Source organism: Neomonachus schauinslandi, chromosome 4, assembly GCF_002201575.2.
Source record: "Neomonachus schauinslandi chromosome 4, ASM220157v2, whole genome shotgun sequence".
Lineage (NCBI taxonomy): Eukaryota > Metazoa > Chordata > Mammalia > Carnivora > Phocidae > Neomonachus > Neomonachus schauinslandi.
In genome coordinates, this window is record NC_058406.1 from 183,449,780 (window position 1) to 183,464,986 (window position 15,207).

The 15,207-nt window shown below is 47.7% G+C and overlaps 1 protein-coding gene across 1 annotated transcript in view; it reads right to left on the minus strand.

Moving 5' to 3' along the window:
• The window catches only part of COL22A1 (collagen type XXII alpha 1 chain), a 227,391-nt gene that overhangs the window by 46,134 nt on the left and 166,050 nt on the right, over positions 1 to 15,207 (minus strand). The window contains exons 43-46 of the mRNA XM_021688721.1: positions 14,577 to 14,621; positions 8,646 to 8,759; positions 8,239 to 8,292; positions 78 to 131 (exon numbers count right to left, since the gene is read on the minus strand). Coding sequence (XP_021544396.1) covers positions 78 to 131; positions 8,239 to 8,292; positions 8,646 to 8,759; positions 14,577 to 14,621 — 267 coding nt within the window. The remainder of the gene's footprint in view (positions 1 to 77; positions 132 to 8,238; positions 8,293 to 8,645; positions 8,760 to 14,576; positions 14,622 to 15,207) is intronic.

Below are 15,207 nucleotides of genomic sequence, written 5' to 3' on the forward strand. Positions count from 1 at the left end.
GTCAGAAATGGCAGAATGAAATTCATCTAGGAGAAACAGTGATGTCTCTTCAGGTTCATTATAAAGTAAGTTCTTACCTGGTCACCTTTCTGTCCAATTTCACCATCTGCACCACGTTCCCCTTTACTTCCCTTGGGAGAAAAAAGAAAGAAGCTTACTGGAAATTTTGCTAGAACTACATTGCAAAAGAAAAAAAGTTTGCATGCATTCATCTACCTATGTATTCATTTATTCATCCATTTACTCTTTCTTCATCCAACTCTTACCAAGTCTGAGCTGCAGGCCAGGCATGGTGTCCGCAGAGAGAAGCAAGGGAGTCTGGTTGAGGAACTGCTGATGGAATGGCTTAACTGGGTTGTGGGGTGCTGATGGGGGTCAGTGGAAAATGGAACTGGGGAGGCAGGCAGTACCTACCTCACTGAGAGCCCTGGATGTTTACCCCTTAAACCTGGATTGAGCTGCAGACACTGGGAACCATGAGAAGGATATATCACTACTCTTGGTTGCAGAAGGGCTCCTTGACTGTTGTACAGGGTGGGCTGGAAGGCCCAGGATGAAGAGAGGAGGGGCAATCAGGAGGAAACTGTGATGTTTGGGTGTGGGAGGGAAAGGAGCCGAGTCAGCATAGTGTCTGGTGTGAGGTGGGAAGAGGGAGAAGCTGAGACAGTGGACGGGACAGCACTGCCCAAGAGGCTGAGGAAGAAGACTCTATCCATACATATGTATGCTCCTTGCTCCCTCCCTTACTAGCTGTGTGACCTTGAGTGGGTCACTTAAACTGTGAGTTATAGGATTTCTTGTTTATCTATAAAATAGAGAAAATTATGATTGCCTATCTCATGAAGTGTTGGGAGAATAAAATCGACACAGCACAGAGAACAGAACATAGCAAGAGCTCAATAAACATTAGTTATAATTATTTTTGTAAATTATTTTGTATTTGAACCCTGGCTTTGTCATTACTAACCCTGTCATTGGGCAACCTGCTTCAACTGTCTCTTTCTTTTATTTTTTAAAATTTTATTATGTTACGTTAGTCACCATACAATACATCATTAGTTTTTGATGTAGTGATCCCCAATTCATTGTTTTTGTATATAACACCCAGTGCTCCATGCAGTATGTGCCCTCTTTAATACCCTGTCTCCATCTTTTAAAATGAGAATGATAAAAACAGAACCTTTGTCATGGGATTGTTGTGAACATTAAATGACCTAAAATCTACAAAGTGCTTAAGCTAGTAATGAATTCATTGTTAGCTATCATCCTTCTCATCATTGTAATCACCACCATCATCATCACTGTTACCATCACCATCATCATCCTCACCATCATCATCCTTACCATCATCACCATCACCATCATCACCACCACCATCACCACCACCACCATCATCACCATCACCATCATCACCATCATCACCATCCTCACCATCACCATCATCATCATCCTCACCATCATCATCACCATCATCATCCTCAACATCATCATCACCATCATCATCTTCACCATCATCATCACCATCACCATCATCACCATTGTCATCCTCACTATCAGCATCCTCACCATCATCATCACCATCATCATCACTATCAGCAACCTTACCATCATCATCCTCACCATCACCATCCTCACCATCATCATCCTCACCATCATCATCCTCACCATCATCAAACTCACCATCATCACTATCATCATCATCATCACCATCACCTCTATCAACATGATCACCACCACCACCATCATCATTGCTGTCATTATTGTGGTTAAGACACTCATGATATGAAACCTATCAAAAATATTTTTCACAGACTAACCTTGAAAGTTACATTCAAAGGTTCCAATCTCTCTTAACTGTCACCTATTTTGGCTCTGTATTTACTGTGGCAACAAATGTATTTCAGTAAAATGTTATTAACCAAAAACATGTCAGTTCCTTTAAAAGTATGCATTATGCAGTAAAATAAGTCTTTCGCAATAAGTCAACCTTGGCTCTGGCTCCAGGCCTGTCACCTCTTGTTTCTGCATCCTTGAGCAGATCACATCCCCTCTGTGCTCTGGGTTTATTCATCCAGTAAATGTAGGACACAGGGGGGCAGGTCAATCTAGGAGAGTCCATCCAGGTGCAGAGCCCCACAATTCACCCCCTGAAACACGGGGTCCAGCCCTCTTCCCATCCACATGGCCATGCCATGTCAGCAGCTCACTGAGGACCTATAACATTCCCCGGCTGCCTCCCTGAGCCGTGCTGGAGGCCAAAGGCCAGTGTGCAGAGGAGAAAAAAAGGTTCACAAGGGGAAAAGCATTTGTTCCAACATTTTTACATGTAATTAGTTCTACTGCTTTTCAATCTATAAAGCCAGCAAACTGTCTGCAGGCCGTATTATAATCTCAATGAAAAGAAGTGACATAGAATAGCACACTGCTTCTCTGACATTTAGGACAATTGCCTTAAAAGTAAATGGTTTCTTTTCAAATCCCAGTCCTCAGTCTGGGCTTAGGGTGGTTTCAACCTTCAACTCCCAGCAGTGAAAATGTCAGGAGTTCAAGGATCTCCACAGTTGTCCTGTCTCCTTCTCTGCTGCAGCTAAGGATCAAAGCAAACACAGCCACCCCCAACCCTGACTCACTTCCTTCCAGAAGAGAGGACTGACATTTACCAAGCCTCTACTCCTCTGGGCACACTGCCAGGCCTTTCCACATGAGATCCCATTCCGTGTATTTCTTTGTTTATATCCTGAGCTGATGCAAAAAAAAAAAAAAAAAATTTAACATGCCCGGTTATTTAATTTAGCCAGTAAGACTACTCTATGCGGTGGGGGTCTGACCAGAGTGTATAGATAAAAAATCTGAAGACCAGAGAGGTTAAGTCATCCATCAAGGTCACACAGCTAACAAAAAGCAAGATTTGGAGCCTAATCCAGATCTATCTGTATTCAAACTGCCTCTTCCTGCCCAAGTTACTTTTCTGGCTATTTCCATAGGCATGATGCCTTGTCCCACTGGTTTTATAATGTCAAGAGCATAGCATTTACAGCCTAGAAGTCTGACTGAGAGTGCTCCAGGAAACTTTCTAAAAGCACTGGAGATACAGCAATCAAGGAAACAACAACATCCCTGCCTACCTGGAGTTTATATTCTAGAGAGATTACTAGTTCATTACTTTACTAGCTCAGTTCTCTTAGATGATGTTTATTCAGAGCCATTGTCAGGGCTTAAATCTCCCCCATAAAAAGAAGGGAAGAGATTCTCTTCCCAAACCCTTTTTCTTAGAGCATTTACTTTAGAAAACTTGTCACTGTCTGTTCTCTGTCTCTTTGAAATGTATGTAAATCCTCTTAAAAGCTAAGTAAGTCCTGCCAGATCCAGGACTCAGAAAAGTCTTTCTCTAGGACCTGGCATCCGTCCCTTTGAAATATAATCAATCATCAAGGAAGAGAGCTCCCCCAATCCCCCAGTCTCCATGGGGAAAGGGAGCCTAAGGGAAAAGCAAGTTTCTTGCTCCAAGTTGCAGAACTACCTCCTGTCCTAAAGATGAGAGCTCGTTTTTCCTTCCTATAAAGCTAATGAACTAACACAGATGATCCCCTAACTCCCAGGTCAACTTAGGATGAACATGTCTGGAGAATGGTGCTATCAAGTCCTCTGACTTGAGGACCAGTTACTGTTTATCTTGAGAACTTGTATGCAGCAGGTATGGCTGCCGGGCTACAGAAGAGAGCGAGAGGTTTTCCTGGGTTGGGAGAAGATTTTCTTTAGTTTTTAATTATATTTCCTCAATACCATCATGTGCTAAGCGCACAATGTAACAATTACTTAGAGGCTGTGTTCATACCAGGAACTGCTTGAAGGATGTCGGTTTCTGTGAATCCACCAAAAAGGCAATTTTCTCAAGGGGTTTACAAACTGTGGAGGGCAGGGCCTAAACCTTCTCAAATTAACGATTCTCTGCTACTAGCAGAGTTAAGTCCTGGCCCTGAATTTTTGTGTGCTGTTTCACCGCCTAGAAAGCCATTCACCAAGGACGTCTGACAAATCCTTGCCTCACTTTCCAGTGCAACTAAAATCCTACCTCTCCCAGGTGGCCTTCATAGGTGACCCCTTGCCCCATGGCATTATTTTCCTTAAAGCCATTTACTCTTCTCCTGACCATTTGCTACAACTGCTATTCATTTAGAGAAACAATTATGAGGACCACTTGCGGTTAGATGTACCCAGCTGGTTCCACGCCTGGTGCTCTGTAAATGTTTCCTTGTTCAATCCTCACATCCTCTTTGTGAGATAGACCATATGGCTCTTCTTTTACAGATGAAGGACCCGAGGTTCAGAGAAGTCAAATAAACTGCCCAAGTCCTATAAGTAGTAAGTGAAATGCACTCAGCTACCAAGCAGCAGAGCCAGATGGGGAACCACTCACTGACCTCCAGAGCCCAGCCTGTGTCCGCCCATCTTGATTGCCCCCAGCCCCAGTCTGACTTTTGTACAAACCACCAGCTTGTAGATCTTTCTTCTCCAACACAACATTGGGCCCTAGGAGGCATGGTCCACATCTGACCTACCTCTACACCTCCTGACCCAGAAGGGAACTTTGAAGGGGATGCTTGGTGAGAATCTTCCAGGATTGAGGCAGCTCTGGGTGAAAGAGACCTATGCTCCTTAAGACAGCATAAACCAAATGGCATGGGGTACCTTCTGGGCAGGAACGGATTTGAGAGCCTCTTCTGGTAGTTCAAATAGTAGCAGAGGAGGTCTTATCTCTGGCCCCCAGAATTATCCAGAAGGTCCAAGTGGGGGCTTCTACTCATCTATTGTCTCCAGTCCCTGCAGTTCCCATTACCTGGCTGGTGGGCACATGAATAAGAAACCTAAATGCTTTTCATGGAGGAGAGAATAATCAGCATTTCCTACTGGGAGAGGGTTTTACATTGGACTCTGCAGAAAAGCACATTCCCAGGGTCTTCACTCTGATTATCATCTTGTTCCTTCTTCCTCCTCAGCATGGATCATAATCGTAACAGCAGCCACTATCTCCAGACCCCATCCCCGAAAGTCGGTGTTTCACACAGTTTGAAAGTTCTACAATGAAGCTGTAATCGATTGTGGCATTAACCTCCCCAGACCCAGCCACCAGTCACAGCAGCTGCAAATCTGCAAAATAAATTTTGGGAAAGCTGATCTCCCAGATGCAGGATCACAATTGCAAATAAACAAGCAAACAAACGCCCTTGGAGAGGCACTGGACCAGTGAACACCTGGGGCCTCTGGCTATGAAAGCACAAGAACAATAATCATAAGTGCTCGGCCACTGGTAGCATTTTCAGTGTACAAATTCATCTTCACATCCGCAGGTCTAGCTGAGAGCTCATTTGATAAGCAAGGTTCAATAGAGAGAAAATGAAACAGTCCTCCCGTCTGTTTTCTGGAGAGTGGTGTGGGATGAATGAAGAGCATAGAGAGGGACTTGGATTTGAAGGCAAGCCTGTGAGTCCTCAGAGGAGACAATTAACTCCTCCCTGACTCATTTCCCCGACAATAGGTGGTGGACCCAGGAAGCCGCCTGGGAGCTGTCCTTGGTGCTGATGCTGGTCCCACTGTTAACTAAGTTTTGACAGCATACTAAGGGGGCTGGGTGGTCCTACAGCTGGGCCAGCAAGGATCCCCCTTTGCTGTATCACCTACTAGTTTGGGAGTACTGGCTTTTAACCTTGCTAAGCCTTCACTTCCTTGTCTGTAGAGTGGGATAATATCCCTACCTCCTAGGATCATGCTGACCATTGCAAGAGACCACGCTGTAAAACAGGTAACCTGGCCCTTGGAACACTGGTATACTGCCCACTGTAACTGCCTGAGGGCTCATTATGTAGGGTGGACCCCCAGTCCTGCCAACTTCTCAAGGTCACCATGGACTCCCCAAGTGGAGACAGCTAGAACCCTGTCTTTCACCTGGGGCACTAGTTTTTGTGCTTTTTCTGGATGGAAGCTTTCTTTGGCTCTCTCTGAATATGCAAAGGAACAAACCCTCCCTGGAAGCGAATTATAAAGGAACAAAGGAAGAGCCATTGTCCCAAGACACCAGTACTTCAAGTGGGATTGGGCTGATAAAGAAAACAATCCTTACTCAGTGGAGGGAACTCCTTATCTGTTTAATTGATTTGCTTTTGTTTCTCTGAATAAAAGCCATTCCTCAGCAGAGGCAAACCCAGCAGCCCCGAGTTGACAGCAAAGGTTACTTAAAGAGGATCAGCTGAAACTGGCTGCCTGCAGATTCCTCCAGGCAAGGAGCTTAGCCCCAGCTGATAACCCCAGAAAGGGAGGGTAAAGCAGGGTAATAGCGCAGGTGATGCTACGCTTTATGGTCATCTCTTAACCTAACACTGACCTGATGGGCGGGGAAAATCTCTTGTTCCAGCTACACTGAGACCTGACATCTATAGCTCCTGAAGCAGGAGCTCTGGGTATGTCAAAACCCTGTAAGACTTCACCGAGTCTATGGGCCGCAAACACTCGATGTCTTAGCCTGCCAGGCAGTCCTGGGAAGTCGGGATGTTTTCCATCCGGATACGCAACAGCTCCAGTGAGTGCTCTATTACACCACAGTATTTCTGTTTGCATCCTAATATACTAGTAAGAGCTCCAACCCCATTTTCCAAGGCTGACCCTAGGGTAAGGCAAGTGAGCACTTACCTATGTGTAAACACGTAAAGGATTCTAGAAACATCAGTATCCAAAATAAATAATAGTCCAGTGTCTCATTTAAAAAATAAAAATTAATGCCAAATAATCCAAGATGAACAAAATATAAAAATGTAAATAAATGGGGTTCTGATGGGGCTGGGATTAGGGGGAGTGAGGAAGGTGAGCAGTTCAGTGGAGGGTTAGGTCCTGTCTTTATTTAAAATTGTGACATTTTGTTTCTTGTGGGTCAACTGCACTAATTTTAAAGTTCTTAAAATATTGCATTAAAGTCTTATTTATCTTGGTTACTGAGGTCTTGGGCTCCCCTTACATCTTACGTCCGGGTCCTCATCCCAGTCCTGGCCCTGTCGCTGGCTGGGACCCCACGGGCTGGAAGAGCAGTAGAGCTAAGGTTGGCAGAGGGCCTGCTATGTGCCAGGCCTGGTGAGGGCATCTCCTGAGCAGGTTTTAAGGCCACAGGCCTGGAAGGAAGGTCACTGCTTTGACATCCCCTAGTTTGTCGGCAAGAAAAGGAAGGGCAGAAGTAAGACGCTAGACCTTGGGAATGCCAACCCCGGAGGTGTGGCTCCTGAGCTCTCTCTCCTACTGACAATTTTCTGAGGCATCTTGTGTCCCCAGGCAAGCCACACTGCTGTGTCCCAGCCAGGTCACAGGGAGAGACACAGTGACACACCTGCCCCTGAATGTGGGGGGAGGGCAGCCTGCATAGCTTGCAGAGGCACAGAGGCCCCAAGGCTATCAGGGACAGCACCCCCCCCCCCCGCCCTGGGGGCGCTGGGGGGAGGGGAAGGAGGGTGAGGGGTGGGGAGGGTCAGCTCTCCTCCCCTCCTGCCCCCACATCAGCACTCACACAGTCTCTTCTGCTTAGAGCTACCTACTGTCACCACCAGGAACCCAACCACCACAGCCCAGACACCTGTTTCGGCAGCCAGAGCCTCCCCTCCCGTTCTAAGGCTGAATCACAGCTCCTTCTTCCCAGACCTGTCTCCCTGGCCTTATGAAAGCACAGAGCTGTCCTGCCCATGGTAGATGGGTGCCTCATCACTCCTATGAGCAGCAGTACTGCTCACCCATGCTGGCTTAGCACTTTCCTAATAACATTGTTTATTGAACAACTAGCTCCTTTTATGTATTATATTGTTCAACTCTAACAAATCTCTGAATCTTGCTTTTATTCTTACCATTCGTGGGTGGTGAGATTGAGGCCCAGAGAGGTCAAAGATTCTGCCTAAGGTCACACAGCTCTGACTCCACTCAGGGCTGGGAATCAAATCCAGAGCTGTCTGACCCCAAAACTCACATCTTAACCAGTGACTGCTACCTATTCCAATCCCCTAGCTCATTTCATTATTCCACCGAGGCATTTGTAGATGAGTTCCCAAGGTCACTGAGATAGTCGAGGTCATGGTCAGCCCTTGAATGTTGGTATCATGATTTTTAAAGCATCCTTCCTCCACACCAGACACCACTCTTCCTCAGATGTAGATTAACCAGTGAGATGAGCAGAGTGGATGCACATGATGTTAATGAGGGCTCACTGACCTGTGGTCCGGCTATTCCGGGAGGCCCTGGGAGGCCCCTGGGCCCAGCATCTCCCTGTAGCAGGAACAGAAGAAAAACAATCAAGAATGAGTGTCTGGAGCTCATACCGAGAGTCATCAGCATGTCATTGCCTTTGCACACCTATTCACTGATTTCCCACTGAAATGTCCCTGTCTCCTCCCCACCAGCATGTCTGAGCAAAGGGTGTGGGCCGGTGGTGCTGCTCAGTGTGACTGTGCATTCACGGGCACAGCTCATGACTAATGTGGTAGCCAGTCCCCCAGATGACCCCTAGACCTCTGCCGCCTCCCATTTGTACTGAGAGGCAGCACTGGGATCTCTACATCATCCCAAGATGATGTATCTCATCGCAGTGATAAAGACAAACTGTCCCCTTTTCTCCTTACCTTTTTCCCTTCTGTGCCTTCTCTCCCTGGCTTTCCTGGGAGACCTTTGTCCCCTTTAAAACCTGGCAGACCAGGGAGGCCCTGGGGGCCAGGAGGGCAGTCATTGCATATGTCCTGAGAAAGAGAGAGAATAAATAATAGTCCCTTGTAAAGCAAAAGGTGGCCCATGAAAGTGATAGAAAAGCAAACAAGTGCATCGGGTCATTATCCAGAGTGTTCGTGTCAAACTTTGCATTTTTCTCTCTCTTCATCTGAAATCAGATTTTAGCGCTGATACGTCTGGATCATTACCTCATTTCTCCCTACTTCTAGCCAGCCAGACTGCGTGAAGTATTGCCCCCAACAGTGATGTCAAAAGTGCACCACTATCTGTGAGCATTTAAAAGCATTAACAGTACAGACTTAAGGCAAACATTCAGGGTTGTTACAAATAACACGTCCACGTCCTGTTCCTAAAGCTGGAGACGGAACGAAGCTGGAAGCTGAGCTCTTTGTCTCCTGGGTTTGCCTAAGTGGGTTGCGAACAAAGAAGTAACAGGCACACAGCCTTGGGATTTTTTGGCCGTGACACACACACCCGGTCTGACCACACACTCCTGGCATTATTCTTTGTCCGAAGTAGGTGTTTAATAAATGTTGCCGGTCAGTGAGTTGCCCAGTGAGGCAGGGGAGTGCAGTTTCTGGTGTGATTTTAAAGTCCTCTCAGCCCAGGGAACACGTTTCCTAATTTCCTAATTCCTAACCCTGTGTCATCCTAAGGCCTTACAGTCTGGAGTGCAGTGCGGACCCAACAAAACTCACTGGCTTGAGCACATCGCGGCCTGTGTCTTATCCCAGAGTCCTGCGGTACTGCTCGGCAATGCTCCCTCCCCTCTCCTTGGGATAAAGGTTAGAAGCGTTAACACAGAGAAGGCACTTAGAATATTATCAGATCATCCCCAGTGCACTTAGCTAGGATCCTTAACTCCCACCTGCACTCATTGACTCCCCCAATGAAAAACTACTTGTGAAGCATCCACTGTTAGGCTCTGAGCCTTTTTTTTTTTAAGATTTTACCTATTTTTATTTATTTGACACAGAGACAGAGATAGTGAGAGAGAGCACAAGCAGGGGGAGCGGCAGGCAGAGGGAGAGAGAGAAGCAGGCTCTCTGCTGAGCAAGGAGCCTGATGTGGGGCTCCGTCCCAGGACCCTGGGATCATGACCTGAGCCGAAGGCAGCCGCTTAATTGACTGAGCCATCCAGGCGCCCCAGGCTCTGTGCCTTTCTGCTCTGAGACCACAATGAGCACATATCTTGAAGAGTTCCGTGCTTAAATGGTGTTAATTGGCACAGAACAAATGCACGGACCACGGCTTGGGGAATGCTCGGCTGGAGGCGTCTGCACAGGCCCTGGGCAGCTACACTCCGTCCTAGGGGAGGTGATGTTGCAGGTGACAGCAATCACCTTGGTCTCTAATCCGGACAGAAGGGTTTTTCCATCACAAAAGTGACTCTGAATGACTCACCTTCCTTTCACCTGACTCACTCCTATTCAACCTCTGAAGAGTCTTCAGAAGTCTCCGAGACCAAGAAGCCATCCTATTGCTTCAGACTGGGGACGGCTTCAGACCCTGCTCCCACAACCCCAGGAACACCTGCACTTGCATCACTGCTGAAGTGGTCCATGTATACTCCATTCCCTCCCCACCAAGCACAAGGTTGAGCTCTCAGAAAACAGAGTAGAGTTGCTTTACCTTTCCACGTCCAATTCAGAGCAAAGGGCCTTCCACAGAGCAGGAGTTCAATATGAACTAACTGACCCAACCCACCAACCAAATGCCCTACTGACCACCTGACCTTTCAGTGTCCTGCACCATCTCCTTTTAGTGGGTGGTTTGAGAAGCTGGGTAAGTATTTTTAGAGGCTGGGGAGTGCCAAATGTCGGGATATACAAAGGGAGGGTGAAAGAGATAAACCAAAGCATACTGGTTTGGGTTGCTGTTTTTTGTTTGGAAGAGCAGTGGAGCTGAGAGGAAATCCCCTATTCCTAGTCCTTCTCTTGTTCTTTAAAACAAGGTGCATCCATGAAAGAGTGCAGCAGTGGGTGTATGACATGTGGAATGGGGCTAGCCTGGGGGCAGCAGAATTCCCGCCACTGAGATTCTGCTAGCATTGGAGAACACGGTGGTGATCCGGAAACCATTCTTTATGGTGGGATCCACACCATAAAGCAGTTATATCTGCATAATACAAAATCTCACCACCTATTTCTTCCCAATTTCTCGAGGGCTAACTCAGCCTGGGTCTGTCTTCAACACAGATTCTGGGTAGGAATGTTCCTTGAATTGGGGCACCTGGGTGGCTCAGTCAGTGAAGTGTCTGCCTTCAGCTCAGGTCATGATCTCAGGGTCCTGGGATGGAGCACTGGCTCCCCGCTCAGCGGGGAGTCTGCCTCTCCCTCTCCCTCTGCCCCTAACCCCAGCCCCCACTCTTGTGCTCTCTCTCTCTCTTGCTGGCACTGGCTCTATCTTAAATAAGTAAATAAATAAAATCAATAAAAAGACTGTTCCTTGAAGATGAGCTGTAGCAGTGCCCAGACTTACAGTGTGGGTGCTGGATTACAGCTCTGACCCAGCCCGAGTCCAGGGAACACAGGGAGACCAGGCCCCAATCTGCAGGCCCACCCACGCTCACTCTGGCCCCCGTGCTCCTGGGGCCCCCCATTCCTCTTGACCCTGGACTACCCTGAATGCCTTGAGACTAGACAGGGTTCTGCTTGTAACCAGATCACACGGAAGCCTCTGTCCCCTGGGATCACGGCTTCACCCCTCTGAGCCTCAGCCTTCTAATCTGTGAATGGAGAACCTCAAAGTCCGGTGAGAAAGAAATGAGCTAATGAATGAAAAATGCCTGATGCCATGCCTGGCACATGGGGACAGCATGGCGAATTTAGTTGTTCATCTGCCATTGTGATTTCCATACGATTTCCCTCCCCGAATTTTCTGCTTTGCCTCATCTGCCCATCGGATGCCCTTGATCATCAATACCGGTTGCCAACTCCTCTACTTAATGGAGCTGCTCAGGTAAGTCACTCAGGTAAGTCACTTAGAAATAAGTCTATTGCCTTATAAGGTCCTTCTCCTTCCTTAGGGGATTGTTGTAAAATCTAAATGAAGTAACGCACGCAGAGCACCTGGTGTGTTGCTGGGTTCCTTGGAATCTATAAATGTTGCTTCCCTCTGGTCTCTGTCCCCTTTCTTTTGTCTGAGATGTTCTCATCAAACCCAGCTCACTGGGCTGGTAGTCAGCATGGTGCAGCATACCAAGTGAGCACACCACCCAGTGCCTACCAAAGGGAGGGATGCCACAGTCCTTGCTACTCGAAGAAAGCAGCTGTTGTTATGGGGCGCCTGGCTGGCTCAGTCGGTTGGGCATCTGCCTTCGGCTCGGGTCATGGTCCCGGGGTCCTGGGATCGAGCCCCGCATCGGGCTCCCTGCTCTAGGGGAGCCTGCTTCTCCCTCTCCCACTCCCCCTGCTTGTGTTCCCTCTCTCGCTGTGTCTCTGTCAAATAAATAAATAAAATCTTTAAAAAAAAAAAAGAAAGAAAGCAGCTGTTGTTTTCCAGCAGCAGAGATAACCCCCAGGTCATCTTATCCAACCTCTCGCTGGACACCTGAATCCTCATTGCAGTATGCCTCCAAAGGGCCGTGCAGCCTACCTCTGAAACCTCTAGGCGGCAGGCAGGGAACTCACCACCCACCTGTACTTCATCAGGGAGCTGGCAGCCGGTTCTGGCCCATGCAAGATGAAGTCAGGTGACATAGGGGGTCAAGCACAGGGGTCTGCAGTTGGACACACTGGGTTTGGGTCTTGGCTCTGCCGCTATCCAGCTCTGTTACCTTGAACATGTGCCTTGCCCAGCTGCGTTCAACCTCCTCCCTATAAAATCCAGACCTAACAGTGCCCACATACTGGGCTGTCTGGGAAGATCAGATGAAATAATATTTATCCAAGGGAGCCATCTGATGGAGACATCCTGAGGACGACCTTGCTGGGCACAGATCCAACTGTGGAAGTTCATTTACCAGGGACTCAGGAGATGAACTTTCTACCCAGGCAGTGTTCCAACCACCAGAATGAAGTATGTGATGCTATAAAATTCCTTGGGGTAGAGATAAATATTCTGTAATAAAAGATGCCTTCTCAGCAAGGGAGGGACTTGCCACCAGCCACCTGGGCCAGACCAGCAGGCTTTACCCTACATCAGAATGGCAGCAGGTGATAGAAAGCTTGGAGCAGTAACAGGCTCTGCTGACCTGGGAAACCCACTTGGACCCAAGCAAAGCACAGCTCCATGGGGCCAGCAAGGCTTGGGCGTCACCCTGGATGTAGGTGCCTCATCCCCTCTGGGGTTCCCAGTTGCTCTGATGAACACAGTTGCATCCCACAGCAGGTAAGGAACACTGATGGGACTAATTGTCTGCCTCAATGCAGTAGCTGTGAAGGATGAGGCTCCACACTCCTGTTATCATTGGCAGAAAGACTGGGACATCTTGAGGTTAAATTCTTTGTGGGGGAAGGACAGCTTCCCAGGTCTTTCTAGAGCAACGGAATTATGAGAAATGATTGAAGCTAATAAAAGCCTCCAATAAACAAGGAATTTAATCAATAGGTAATGATTTCTTGTCATGTCCTTGACTATGAAAAAAAGCTTTCTCTTGTCAATTAAAATCAGGAAAGATTTTCTACTACTAGTTTTTTTTAAAAAATAAAATAAAATGTATAGCTTTCCATCAAGGCATCTCATTGTGTACAGAGATGAAAAATCTCGGGGTTCTCTGAAAAGGTTTTCTTTTCTCTTTTGCTTTGCTCCCTCACTCTCAGGCATGAACTCTGTGGCTTTGACATCACCCAAGTGCTTGTTCAGAATGCAGGAAGCGAGGAAGGAGCTGATCACACAAATGTCAAGCTTCACCCTAAATTAAGACAAAGGCTTGACACAGAGCCAGCAAAAGGGTCCTCCCTACTCACTGCAGAGAGACTGTTCTTTCTGAAACATAGACCTTACCCGTCTGTCTTGCTCACTGCCTGTCCCAGCCCTCTGCCATGTCAGAGCTGAGGCCCATGGGCGGGGACCTAGGCAACCTCACAGTTTGCCCAATCTTGGCAGAGGGATGCCCAGCTTCTCAGGGCCTTTAGCAACCATGGACAAAGTGAACAGGTTCTGAAAACCAGCGGAAGTCTGAACCCAGATCTGGTCTCCTTCCTGGCCAAAAGGCCCGGCAGTGGCCTTCACCTCCCTGCCTTGTGCTCTGGCCCTTGCACCAGCAGGATGCATACCCAAGCTGTTTGACTCTGCCTATGGCCCCCTTTTAAGAACACAAGACAGCTTTGTTGTGGGGTTAAAGTCAGTCTCTGAAATCAGTGAGCACCAGACTGCATTCCCAGAAAGCCACTGACCCTCAGCGCCTCACGTTCCTTACACGCAAAGCAACAACAGAAATAGTACCAACTTCAGAGAGTAATCGTGGAAATCAGGTAAGAGATGCACACCAAGCATTTATCACAGCCCCGCAGAGAACTTTCTAGAAGGATGGAAATGCCCTGTATGTGCACTGTCCACTAAGATAGGCTTTGGCCACATCTGCCCATTACGTATGTAGACTGTGGCCAGCATGACCAAGGACCTGAATTTTTAATTGTATTTAGTTGTATTTAATTTTAATCAACTTAAATTTAAACTGACACACGTGGCCAGTAGCTGCCAGACGAGATGGAGGATTGAGCACATCGCCAGGCACACAGGGAGTTATCAACAAATACTGCTGCTGTCATCATGATACTAACACACAGTTGTTCAAGCACAACACCCCACAACTTACTGAAATGTCCAACCCCCTCCCCGCCGCCACCATTTCCCAATGCATGCACATCTCTTCATGCTTTTACCTTAAAGAGATTTATGTCCCCTGGAGACAGTAGTGAAGCGGGGCCCTGCCGAAGTAAAAGCAAGTAAATACAGACATACACACATGCATGCAGTAGACCCTGTCCTTGCTCAGACAGCACAAGGCCTTCAGAGCGTATCCCAGATTCAAACAGCGCTGTCTACATCCCAAGCCAGGGAGGCACGGGAAGAAGTCACTTCAGAGGCAGCAACCATACATGCTGCCTGTCCTACCCATGTCTGACGGACATCAGCCTTCCTGCTCCCCGGTCTCCTCCTGCTGGTCTCTCCTCCCCATCCCCCATCACAACCTGACAGGTCTTGTTGGTACTGTGGAAGGCCAAGGGACAGACTGTCCTGGATTCCCCAGATGGGTACCAGCTGCAGCCATCAGCCATTCACGACCTAGTATGGATTGGAAGCCACTTGTTCAGCTCTCCCAGATGAAATTGCATTCTAAACCTCACCCATTATACAGGTTGAAGGTGTCTAACTCTGGGAAAGAGATTTCAGAAGTCAGGAGTAATTACAAAGCCTCTGAAGGTATGTAGAAGTCTGCAGGTCACCAGAGTCACATTCAAACCCACTGAGTTGCAGTGTGCTGTGTTAGGATTATGACCAGCCCGGAGCCCA